The sequence below is a fragment of the Amblyraja radiata genome, chromosome 18, assembly GCF_010909765.2.
Source record: "Amblyraja radiata isolate CabotCenter1 chromosome 18, sAmbRad1.1.pri, whole genome shotgun sequence".
NCBI classification, from domain to species: Eukaryota; Metazoa; Chordata; class Chondrichthyes; order Rajiformes; family Rajidae; genus Amblyraja; species Amblyraja radiata.
The window spans coordinates 7,476,255-7,490,105 of NC_045973.1; the positions used below are offsets into that span (position 1 = coordinate 7,476,255).

Here is a 13,851-nt window from a genome sequence, read left to right on the forward strand (position 1 = left end):
AATTGCGACCACCTACTTAAAACCAAAAATTTGTCAAAAGGAATTGTTGCTGACTGAACGCACCATGAAGAGAACCAAAACTGTGCTTTGTAACATTGTCATTGTGATGAAGCATCATTATTTCTCTAGTTTTTATACATTTTACATCCTGTTCATTGTAGGAAAGAAGCTGCTCCTGAACCTACAGATTTCAGGCTCCTGTACCTCATTCCCAATGGCAGGAGTGAAATGAGAGTGTGGCCAGGGTGGTGTGGATCTCTGATAGTGCTGGCTGCCTTTGTGAGGCAGCGACGACTCCTGTAGATCCCTTCGACGGTGGGGAAGTCGGTACCCATGACGGACTGGGCAGTGTGTCTCTATTCTGTTGACTTCTTTGCTCTTTTGTGTTCGAGTTGCCGAACCAGGCCATGATGCAACCCGTCGCTACGCCCTCTGCTGTACACCGTTGGAAGTTTAACAGAATATTTGTTGACATATTGAAGAGTTCTGTCAAATTAATCCAGAGAATTACCATTCTGTTTTCTCCTTCCAGGGTATCCCAGGACTGTACAGGGGCTTTGGCAGCACAGTGAAACGAGAGGTCAGTTAAATCACAATTTCACATCACAGAATTTGGAAAACATGCCACTTTTTTATTTATTTCTTGGAACACTAATCAATCACACAATAGCCTTTTAAAAATAATAACATTTATGAATCAATAACATTTATTATTTATTATATTGAAATATAACTTATTGATTATTGCTGCTTATTATTCTACCCAACGAATAAGATAATTAAAAAAGATTCTGCTTGTGAATTAAAATGGTGGAAGCTGGTTGATGATGATATCCTTTCATAATGGAGTGTCTGTGCTGGAGGATCCCTTGCAGATGTTGGACCATGGGTCCCTAGATTATTATGGTAATTATGTGTTTGGTGATGTGTTTGCTGATGGTTGATGATTGTTTAGTTTAGTTTAGAGATACAGCGTGGAAACAGGCTCTTCGGCCCACCGAGTCTGCATCGACCAACAATCCCCGCACATTTACACTATCCTACACACACTAGGGACAATTTACATTCATACCAAACCAATTAACCTACAAACCTGTACATTTTCGGTACCTGTACAAACCTGTACATTATTGTCTGTGGAATTCTCTGCCTGTCTGTGGAATTCTCTGCCTCAGAGGGCGGTGGAAGCAGGTTCTCTGGATGCTTTCAAGAGAGAGCTAGATAGGGCTCTTAAAAAATAGCGGAGTCAGGGGATATGGGGAGAAGGCAGGAACGGGGTACTGATTGGGAATGATCTGCCATGATCACATTGAATGGCGGTGCTGGCTCGAAGGGCCGAATGTCCTACTCCTACACCTATTGTCTCTTGTCTGTTGTCTATTTGGGGATTGTGGGAGGAAACCAGAACTCCCGGATAAACCCACACAGGTCAGGGGGAGAACGTACAAACTCCGTACCGACAGCACCGTAGTCCGGATCGAACCCGGATCTCTGGTGCTGTAATGCAGCAACTCTACCGCTGCGCCACTGTGCCGAAATAATGGGCAAAGTAACGATTCTGATCATGGAAAAGCATCAAAGAACCTGGGACAGCAGTCCATCCCAATGACCCTTTGACAATCCAGTATCCTTTAGACTTTGGATACAGCGTGAAACTGGCCATTTGGCCCACCGAGTCCACGCCAGCCAGCGATCACCCACTAGCATTATCCTACACACCAGGGACAATTTACAATTTCACCAAAGCAATTAACCTACAAACCTGTACGTCTTTGGTGTGTGGGAGGAAACCAGAGCACCCAGAGCAAACCCATGCAGTCACAAGGAGAACATACAAACTCTGTACAGACAGCACCCGTAGTCAGGATTGAACCCGGGTCTCTGGTGCTGTAAGGCAGCAACTCTACCGCTGTGCCACAGTGCAGTCCCAAAAGAGACCTTTGAATAACATTTGACTATTTCTGATGATCAGAGGATGTGAAAACAATGAATAGGACTTGAAGTCACTTGAATAAATGAATTCATTTCAAACGCATATTAAATATTAATTTTAACAACAGGGAAGAAATTGCATTTATCTATTCAATCAAGGTTGGTAGCCTCATTTAAACTGCAGACAGACACAATCTAACCCAGTTGCATTGTCTTAAGGTCATAAGGTACAGCAGGCAGTGAAGAAAGCGAATGGCATGTTGGCCTTCATAAAGGGAGGAGTTGAGTAAAGGAGCAACGAGGTCCTTCTGCAGTTATATAGGGCCCTAGTGAGACCACACCTGGAGTATTGTGTGCAGTTTTGGTTCCATAATTTGAGGAAGGACATTCTTGCTATTGAGGGAGTGCAGCGTAGGTTTACAAGGTTAATTCCCGGGATGGCGGGACTGTCATATGCTGAGAGAAATGAGCGGCTGGGCTTGTATACCCTGGAGTTTAGAAGGATGAGAGGCCACCTTATTCAAACATCTAAGATTATCAAGGGTTTGGACACGCTAGAGGCAGGAAACATGTTCCTGATGTTAGGGGAGTCCAGAACCAGGGGCCACAGTTTAAGAATAAGGGGTAAGCCATTTAGAACGGAGATGAGGAAACACTTATTCACACAGAGAGTTGTGAGTCTGTGGAATTCTCTGCCTCAGAGGGCGGTGGAGACCGGTTCTCTGGATACTTTCAAGAGAGAGCTAGATAGGGCTCTTAAAGATAGCGGAGTCAGGGGATATGGGGAGAAGGCAGGAACAGGGTACTGATTGGGGATGATCAGCCATGATCACATTGAATGGTGGCTCGAAGGGCCAAATGGCCTACTCCTGCACCTACTGTCTATTGTCTATGAGTGATAGTACCAGAATTAGCCCATTCGGCCCATCAAGTTTACTCCAGCCTATCTCGCCCTCCTAACCCCATTCTCCTGCCTTCTCCCTATAACTCCTGACAGCCTCACTAATCAATTGTGCCTGAATGGATCAGCTCTCAGTAAATTGTATTTTCTACTCTTGTAGCATTTAAATGATGATGAATTCATTTAAAATCCATGAGAATATTTCTTACGTACACAATTTCATTCCATAAACGTAATTTATTGCTGATATTACAGGAAAGGATTTAGAAGAATTTGAAGTTTTGATGTTTGCAATGAATCTTTGGGTAATATAACTAACACAGGATTGATATGATCAAGATCACATTTATGGTATTCATGTTGGGACAGCCCACAGATGAGTGTTGCAGCCAAAGTGTATCTCTGTAGATTGGTTTTATACACCAACATCAGTCCAATTGATTCTTTCAAAGATAAGGAATAGCTCTTTTGCTGCAGTTTGTATTGGAATTAGACGGACTGTAACAATTGAGGCAATTGAACTCTGTTTGATTGTAGTCTTGGCTGACAATATAGGTGAAGGTTCTTTTCCCAAACTTTGTTGAAAATATGTGGAACGGAACTGCAAGTGCTGAAGATAGACACACAAAGTGCTGGAGTAACTCAGCAACTCAGGCAACATCTCAGGAGGAAAAGCTTTTTTCAGATGGACTGAGGTTATAGTAGGTAAGAGGAGGAGAAAAGTTAAGACTGTTGACAAGGGCGGTGGGGTAGCGCAGTGGTAGAGTTGCTGCTTTATAGCGCTTGCAGCAACCTGGGTCCGATCCCGACATCGGGTGCTGTCTATACTTTGTTTGTATGTTCTCCCCGTGATTGCGTGGGTTTTACTCTGAGATCTTCGGTTTCCTCCCACGCTCCAAAGACGTACAGGCTTGGAGGTTAACAATACAATACAATACAATACCTTTTATTTGTTATTTGAACCTCACATGAGGTTCAAACGAAATTTGGTTTCTGCAGCCATACAAAAAAAGAACCAAGACACACACCAACACAATTCAATTCACATAAACATCCATCACAGTGAGTCCTCCTCACTGTGATGGAAGGCAAAACTTAAACATATCTCTTAAACATATCTCTCCCCTGCACTCCCCTCTCCCCCCCATGTCAGAGTCAAAGACAGAGTCAAAGCCCCCGGCGGGCGATGTTAAATGTCCCGCAACCATTAAAGCCACGCCGGGTGATGCAAGGCCACGCACCGGGTCTTGGTGTTGGACCCCCGGCGGGCGCTCACAAAGTCCCGCGGCCATTCCAAGCCGCGCGGGGCGGTGCTGTAAGGCCCCGCTCCAGGTAATCTTCAACCCCGCACCTCGGGCGGGAGAAGTCGCCGTTGCGGAAGCCCCGAAAAGCGGTCTCCCACCAGGGACCCGCGGGCCCCCGGCATCACTGTCCACAGACCTGGTGTATGAGCTTCCGAATCTCCGGGTGTCGGGTCACAGCAGCGCTCCACCACAGCTCCACCCGCTCCGGACTCGGCCAGCTCCGTGATGGTGAGTAGATCCGCAGCTCCGCAACTGGAGCCCCAGGTCGTTCCTGCTGGAGGCCGCTCCACGTTGCAGCCCCAACGACAACGGAGACCCGACAGAAAAGGTCGGGTCTCCCGTGCAGGGGAAAGACCTTAAAGTTCCCCCACCCCACCCCACCCACACACACATACCCTGACAAAAAAACAATAAAAACCATATAGAACAAAACAGAAAACAATAAAAAGACAGACGGACTGCAGAGGCCGCTGCTGACAAGAGTCGCGCCGCCCACCACTTGGGTTGATATAAGTCTAAATTGTCCCGAGTGTGTGTAAGATATTGTTAGTGTGCGGGGATCGCTGGTTGGTGTGGAGTGTGGCCTCGGTGGGCCGAAGGGCCTGTTTCCGCGCTGTATCTCCTTCCCGTAGCAGAAGGCACAGTGATGGAGGAAAAGCTCTATGTCATGGCGGGCCGGAACCAGTTCAGGGTTTCTCTCCAGGGATGCTGCCTGACCCACTGAGACTCCAGTGCGTGAAATATATTCTATTATATGTGGAATAACAACCAAAGATCAGATATTTTCATATGTTTGTGATGTAAGCAAATGCAAAGGCCAAATGCATATCCAGACAACATACCAGACCACAGCTATAACTTAATTGCCAAGACGGCACCATTGTGCAGCTGGTAGAGCTGCTGCCTCACAGCGCCAGAGGTCCAGGTTCGATCCCGACCTCGGGTGCCGTCTGTATGGGCATTGCTCATTCTTCCTGTGGCCCACGTGGGTTTCCTCAGGGTGCTCAGGTTTCTTCCCACATCCCAAGGACGTACAGGTTGAGGGTTAATTGGCCTCTGTAACCTCTCCCTAGTGTGTAGGGAGTGGATACTTTAAATGATATGACAAAGACTTAGATAGAGTGGATATGAAGAGGATGTTTCCACTAGTGGGAGAGCCTAGGACTAAAGGACGTTCTTTTAAGAAGGAGATGAGGAGAATTGTTTTTAGCCAGAGGGTGGTGAATCTGTGGAATTCTTTGCCACGGAAGGCCGTGGAGGTCAAGTCAGTAAATATATTTAAGGCAGAGATAGATACATTCTTGATTAGTACGGGTGTCGGAGGTTATGGGGAGAAGGCAGGAGAATGGGGTTAGGAGGGAGAGATAGATCAGTCATGATTGAATGGCAGAGTAGGCTTGATGGGCCAGATGGCCTAATTCTACTCTTATCACTTATGATCTTATGATCTTAGAACTCGTGTAAATGGACGATCGATGGTCGGCATGGACTCGGTGGGCCAAAGGGCCTGATTCAATGCTAATCTCTAAACTAAACAATGATGACAAAATAGTGATTTGGCGAGTGATCAAGTTCTTCACAATCCAGGCCTCGTTTCCAGGGTTACATTCCTCTGAGAATAATATATTTTTTAAATATACAAACAGGTGCAGTTAAATTTAAAGCTAGTGTAAGGCACTTTGTAATTGAACTAATTTGCAGATGGCAGACTGTTTTGTTTTGAGCGTGGGAACTTTTAATGCTTCATGATATGCTGACTGAAACAATGTTCATTGAATCAGAAATGTAACATAACATTTAATGATCCTACTGTATTATGCAATTTTTACTCACCTATAATAGTACTTACTTCAAGAAATCCACGAATGTACCATATAAATTAAAGAGCATCTTTATCGAAGAGTGCACCATTTGGCCCATAATCATGATCTGACATGTAGTTTGGTTTAGAGATACAGCGTGGAAACAGGTCCACCGAGTCTGCGCCAGCCAGCGATCCTAGCCCATTAACACCATCCTACACAAACTGGGTACAGTTTACAATTATAGCAAGCCAATTTACCTACAAATCTGTACATCCTTGGGGTGAGGGAGGAAACTGAAAATCTCGGAGAAAACCCACACTGCTCACGGGGGAGAACGTACAAACTCCGTGCAGACAAACGCCCGTAGCCAGGATCGAACCCGGGTCTCAGGCGCTGTAAGTGCTGTAAGGCAGCAACTCTACCGCTGCGCCACCGTGCCGCCCAGAGCAAAATAAAATGTCATTTACACCATTCTAAAAGTTAGACGAAACGTGAGGCAAATCATTTGCATGAAGCTACCAGATCTGTGATTTATTCATGAGAGTTTGAAACAGTGCAATTATTCATTCCATTTGCCAACATTTCACTCGGTGTTTACATAATTTAAACAAATTGCAATATTTTAAACATTTTTCGATGTTAACTGTAGACAGGTGTTCGGTGATTTGGTAATATATTGCTGCTGATGTATGTTGTAAGCAGTCACTATATTTGACAGCACAGGTGTGAGTAGCTTTGAAACTATTTTACATTTTGTTTCACGAAACCTCACCTATCCATATTCTCTGTACAGGGCCTCCTCCGCTGTCAGAGCGAGGCCAAATGCAAATTGGAGGAACACCTCAGCACCTCATATTTTGTTTGAGCAGCTTATAACCCAGCGGTATGAATTTTGATTTCTCTAACTTCAAGTAATCCTTGCATTTCCCCCTCCCTCTCCATCCGTCCCCCACCCAAGTCAGTGTACTAGTCTCAAAATCATCTTGTTGAGTCTCATAGTCTGTAACTTATTTTCTCCTAACCCACAGCTAAGCTGTAAGTCCTTTATCATTGTTACATTTTTGCATATCTTTCATTGAGATGGACTGTTGGATGATCAGCCGTGATCATATTGAACGGCCGAATGGCCTACTCCTGCACCTATTTTCTATGTTTCTATTTATTCTACATCTCTCTATATCACCATCTAGATCTCTCATTTCCGACCCGAAATGTCACCTATTCATAAGGTCATAAGGAATAGGAATAGAATTAGGCCATTCAGCCCATTCATTCATGGATGATCTATCTCTCCCTCCTAACCCCATTCTCCTGCCATCTCCTTTTCTTTTTCTTCTCTTCTATATCCCTTTTTTCCAGGGACGGCGTCCGACCCGCTGAGTTACTCCGGCTTTTTGTGTCTTTCTCCAGGGATGCTGCCTGACCTGCTGAGTGACTCCAGCACTCTGTGTCCTTTTTGTGCACTAGCCGGAATCTGCAGTTCTTTGTATCCACTCCACTGGTTTGTGGTTGTTCGGTTTTACTCTGGCGAAAGCGTCTCAGCCGAGAGTAGGATCAGTTCTTGTTTCACGACGGGAAAAAAACAGCTGCTTGAAATTAGATGCAACTTGTAAATACATGTGTGAGCAGAGTGGACGGATTTGCTTGATGGGGATTGCTTCTGTGCACACATTGTGCTTAATCCAGGCGGCAGAAGTGCACAACCTCGCCTGGGCCTGGAATGACTCTCCTTTCACTATTTGTCAGGCATCTGTGGGAATGTTCTGTGGGAAAATTTTCTCGGTGCAACTATTCACGCTGCAGGCCACACCAGAACCGCTGATGTGCGGTGCGAGCAGTGTCAGCACGTCTCGTTCCAACATCAACAGGAAGGCTGAACATTGTGAAGATAGCCAGTGTGGGAGTCAGACTGTGTCAGTCCATCCCTGTTATGTCAAGGGACTGACAACCTGCAGAGAGAGGATAGACACATAAAGCTGGAGTAACTCAGCGGGACAGGCAGCATCTCTGGATAGAAGGAATGGGTGACATTTCGGGTGGAGACCCTTCTTCAGACTCGACCCAAAACGTCACCCATTCCTTCTCTCCAGAGATGCTGTCTGTCCCGCTGAGTTACTCCAGCTTTTTGTGTCTATCTTCGGTTTAAACCAGCATCTGCAGTTCCATCCGACACATTTAACCTGCAGAGACGAGCAGGTTTGCACTCGTAATTCTCCGCTTCGTGAATTCCAAATCACAGTTGTATCCTTGCGCATCCACTGACTGTGCAGACTTTGCCAGCTCTTTGCAGTTAATGCCAGAAGGTTGGCTGCAGTTAAAAGACTTTGCGTCAATTGAAGTTAGCAATCACAGCTACGGCAATCAACAATTGTGCTCATAAACATTTAACTGTGCACTTTCATTTAAAAGAAGTACATTCTGTCAGTCTATAACTTGCATTGCACCTTTAACTTCTGACCCTCTTTTTATGCTTGAAGAATTGAAGGGATGCCCGGTGACTCAGCTGTAGAATTGCTGCCTTACAGAGCCAGATACCTAGGTTCGATTCTGGCTACGGGTGCTTGTCTGTATGGTGTTTGTACGTTCTCCCCGTGACCTGTGCGGGTTTTCTCTGAGAAGTTGGGTTTCTTCCCACACTCCAAAGACGTGCAGGTTTGTAGGTTAATTGACTTGGTATCAACGTAAAATTTGTCCCTCGTGTAGGGTAGTGTTAATATGCGGGGATCGGTGCGGACTCAGTGGGCCGAAAGGCTGATTCCATGCTGTATCTCTAAACTAAACTAAACAAAGCTTTTCAGTCACTCAACATGTACAATGCTGGTAACGGGAGTGATTGGTGGTGGTCGGAGGGGCCGTAGGCACAGATTGGCAGCCACGCTTCCGTCAGTCTGCCCCAGGGCAGCTGTGGCTACAGAAGTAGCTTACCACCACCGAGTGTGACTGAGGAGTGAATGAATAATGCGATGTAAAGCGTCTTGAGTATTAGAAAGGCGCTATATAAATCCCATCCATTATTATTATTATTATTATTATAAAATAAATTTTAAAAAAACGGTTTGTATATCCTTTTTTGCAGAGTTTTGTGTTACAATAGAGCGATTGTTTTTCCTTTTTTTTCCTTTTCTTTCTAGGGTCTTATTTCCTTTCTTTACTTCCTTCTCTAACTTCTTCCCTAAGGGGCTTTCTTTCCCCAACACTTTCCTGCACCTTCACGATTCTTGCTCACTTTCCTTACTTCTTTTATTTCTATCTTTTTTAAAGCTCGAAAAACGAAGTGGTACAACAAATGTAATAAGATATATCTGATGTGTATTATTGTAATTTACTGTACTTCTAATAAAAATAAAATTAAAAAAAAACAAAAAACATGTACAATGCTAAGAAAGCAGTTCAGCTTTTTATCTCATGTTCCTGAAAGTTGTCATAAAACTTCAAAGACACCTGAGCACCAAATATGTCGCCGTGCAACTTTTGTAAACATACTGCAACCTCATGCTGGGAATAACTTATTTCCTTGTGTGATTTGCAGATAGGTAAATTGGCTTGGATACCAGTTCTAAGTCACTTCCCCAACATATAGCGTACATAGCGAGCCAGTTAGCAATGCATTCTTTTCTTTTTTTGGCCTTCCATTGTTCCATAAGGTCTAAAGCAGGGGTGGGGAACCAGCGGCCTTAAGCATGCGGCCTTCTCGGCCATTAAGTGCGGCCTTTTGAATGAATCCAAATTTTATCGAACAAATACTTTTTATTAGTATGTTTTTGTTTGTCTTTTATTATTTTTATTTTTATCTTAAAATGAATGTATTTAAAATACCAAAGAGTAAAAGAAGATTCAACAAAATAATCCTCCCCGACTGACGGCCACAATTAAAACTTTAGACTTAGACTTAGATTCCTTTATTGTCATTCAGACCTTTCGGTCTGAACGAAATTTCGTTGCCTGCAGTCATACACAATAATAATAAATAACAAAACATACAATAAACACAAATTAACATCCACCATAGTGAGTTCACCAAGCACATCCTCACTGTGATGGAGGCAAAAGTCTTAGTCTCTGTCTCTTCCCTCCTTGTTCTCCCTCTGCGCTGAGGTGATCGATCCAGGCCGAAGATGCCGCTCTCCAGTCCAGCGGACGCAACTGTAGTTGCGGGAGCTCCGGAAACAGGTTTTGAAGTACATCTAATTGAAGTTTCTTGGATGCGGCCTTATTAGATTACAGCTCACTTAATGCGGCATTCCAACATGAAAAGGTTCCCCACCCCTGGTCTAAAGCAATCTCACTTGCACGATATCGCAATCAGGCCAGATACACAGTGAGGGTGGGAGGTACAAGATTTTTACCTGTCATTGGATTTCTGACATAACACTGAAAGGCTTCAGTTCATTTCCTCGCAGCCTGTGTTGATATAACACAACAATGTCACTTGTAAAATATAAAGTGCTGGAGTAACTCGACGGGTCAGGCAACATCTGTGGGGAGTAGACACAAAATGCTGGAGTAACTCAGCGGGTCAGGCAGCATCTGTGGAGGGTAGACACAAAAATGCTGGAGTAACTCAGCGGGTCAGGCAGCATCTCTAGAGAAAAGGAATAGGTGACGTTTTAGGTGGAGATTATTCATCAGATTCCTTTTATCCAGAGATGCTGCCTGTCCCGCTGAGTTACTGCAACATTTTGTGCCCATCTTCAGTGTAATCTGCAGTTCCTTCTCGTACATCCGTGGAGGGAATGGATTGGTGACATTTCAGGCAGGGAGCCTTCTTTTAGATTGAATGTGGTAGGAGGGAGAACAGGTGGAGTAAGTGACGGAGGGAGAAGAGGAATGGGATGATCAGTTTAGTTTATCGTCACGTGTACCGAGGTACAGTGAAAAGCTTTTTGTTGCGTGCTAACCAGTCAGCAGGAATACAATACATGATTACAATTGATCCATTTACAGTGTGTAGATACATGATAAGGGAATTACGTTTAGTGTAAGGTAAAGCCAGCAAAGTTCGGTCAAGGATAGTCCGAGGGACATCAAACAGCTGGTCAGTAGTTCAGCACTGCTCTCTTGTTGTGCTGGGATGATTCAGTTGCCTGATAACAGCTGGGAAGAAACTGTCCCTGAATCTGACGGTATGTGTTTTCACACTTGTTTCCCAGATGTTGGAGAGAAGAGCAGGCTTGTCAGTATTTAATATTACTTTGTGCCTAAACTATAATTCAAGTTAGGACTTTTTGCAATGCTTCTAGTTGTCCTGTAACCTGAATAAATGTTTTTGATCAATTGATTGAAAGATACTGCAGGGAAACAGGCCCTTCGGCCCACCGAGTCGATCACTTGAACATATGGATCATATGGAATGACCTGCTGGAGAAGGTAGTTGAGGCAGGTACTATCGAAACGTTTAAGAAACCGTTAGACAGCATGGATGGGTAGGTTTATATGGGCCATGTGCAGGCAGGAGGGAGTATTGTAGATGGGTCATGTTAGTTAGTCTCTCTCTCTATGACCTGTTCACACTAGTTCTATGTAATCCCACTTTCTCATCCACTCACTACCACAGGGATAATTTACAGACACCATTGAAAGTACAAACCTGCGCGTTTTTGGTTCTGCGGGAGGAAACCGGAGCACCAGGAGGAAACCCACATGGTCACAGGGAGAACGTGTAAACTCCACACAGACAGCACCCGAGGTCAGGATCGAACCTGGGCCTCTGGCAGTATGAGGCAGGAGCTTTACCAGCTGCGCCTTTGTGCCGCCCCAATGTTGCTTGCTTTTCCATTGTAGATTTGTGAATATTTGTTTGGTGGTGCAGAACAATAATGATCCTGGGGGTGTTTGGGTTAACATATGAGGAGTGTTTGATGGCTCTGTGCACGCAGGAGCTCAGAAGAATGAAAGAGGATGACATTGAAATCCACCAGACAAAGAAAGGCCTAGATAGAGCGGGCATGGAAAGGATGTTTCCAGTAATGGGAGAGTCTAGAACCTGAGGGCACAGACTCAACATAAAAGGATGTACTTTTGGAATGGAGATGAGGAGGAATTTCTTCAGCCAGAGAATGGTGAATAGGTGGAATTCATTGCCATAGACGGCTGTGGAGGCCAGGTCATTGGGTATTTTTAAGCAGAGATTGATTAATTCTTGATTAGTAAAGGTGTCAAAGGTCACGAGGAGAAGGCAGGAGATTGGGTTGAGGTGGAAAAATAGATCGGCGATGATTGAATGGCAGAGTAGACTCGATGGGCTGAATGGCCTAATTCTGCTCCTATGTCTTATGGCCTTCAGAACAAGTACACTGTGATCATCTACCAAGAATTTTATGTTTATTAAGAGCATATTTATTGAAAAGGGAGGGGAAAAAACCCATTTAACCTTTCTCAACTTAACTAGATAGTGACGTCAGCTATTTTCTCTCAAAAACGAAGAGAAATTCTATCTAGTTTTTTTTAAAATTTCCTTCATCACTAAACAAGTGTTATTTAGCCTACCTCTATCTGGAATCAGGAAAAGGGTAACAAGCTTCATTTCCTTTTGATTTCTCTGAGGGATTCTGCATAAATGAATACATTTCGAGCCCCATGAATACTGATTTGGCATCCTAACAATTAGATAAAACATACGGCTACAAATGGCTGCTATTCTCTTCAGAATTTGTTTTGGCATATGTCACGCAGGTAATTAATTTCCAGTCTGCTATCTTCGCGTGAGATGTGACCCTGTCGAGATAACTTTGTTTTACGGAAGGTGTCAGAGCTCCAGTGGCAATTTAATTGGGGTCTTTTCCATCATGTATATTCATTAGCCAGCCTTCAAAAACTGATTTCTGAAGAAATATTGCTTTTTTTTTTTTTTTAATGCGCTTGCCACATTGTGAAGTGGGACAAATTACTGGCTAATGAAATGCTATTTCCTTTCAAAATTAAAGAAGTCACAAGTGGGTTAGCATTTAGCACAAGGCCCTGAACACATCTTTTGCGAGGTGATCTTTGCATCCTCTCCCTGTTAGTAACATTTATCACAGTGGAATTTGGGGAATTGAAAGTTTTATTTGATGTACTGCCTTCACTGAATATCTAAATGCTTCAATATATATATATATATTTATATATATATTAGTGCTGTGTTCGGACTTTCCAGTATCAAGTGTAATTTAATATGTCTCTGGAAGTGGTGACAGTGAAATTAAGTAAAAATGGGAACACAGGCTTTTTAAAAGGTTAAGTCCATCACACTAGTAACATCTTTATTAAATGATTGGAATATTTGTACAGTGACTATCACACGGGCTAGGATATTCTTATATTTAATAAGACATCTGAGTCATAATATTGTTCCAATTGCAAGCATGCTGGTGTGGAACGGCTCATCTGACTTCAATCACAGTGTTTCTGATTCTTACGGTGAAGTAAATACTTACTGAAATTGAGTTTAGTTTAGAGATACAGCGCTGAAACAGGCCCTTCGGCCCACCGCGTCCGTGCCGACAAACAATCTCCGCACGCTAACACTATCCTACATACACTAGGGACAATTTTGCAATTTTACCAAGACAATTAACCTACAAACCTGCACGACTTTGGAGTGTGGGAGGAAACCGGAGCACCCGGAGAAAACCTTTGCTGGTCACGGGGAGCAGGTACAGACGGCACCCTTAGTCAGGATTGAACTCGGGTCTCTGGCGCTGTAAGGCAGCAACTTTACCACTGCGCCATTGTGCCGAAAATTGTGGTTTCTCAACGTTCATGGCCTTGACTCGGACACTGGCAGTGTTTACCAGCGGTGCATTCAAATAATGAGTAATGATATTCCCAAGTAATCCATTCACTTGACGGACTCTATGCAATGTCAAATAACCTCATGTTGAAATCCACATTGATTGTTTTGTTACCTGTAAACCTGACTACTCAAAAA

General features: G+C 43.9%; 1 protein-coding gene across 1 annotated transcript in view; it reads left to right on the forward strand.

The window, feature by feature from the left end:
* slc25a26 (solute carrier family 25 member 26) overlaps positions 1-13,851 on the forward strand; it is a 125,500-nt gene that overhangs the window by 25,078 nt on the left and 86,571 nt on the right. The window contains exon 5 of the mRNA XM_033036667.1: positions 533-580. Within this exon, the coding sequence (XP_032892558.1) occupies positions 533-580 (48 nt within the window). The remainder of the gene's footprint in view (positions 1-532; positions 581-13,851) is intronic.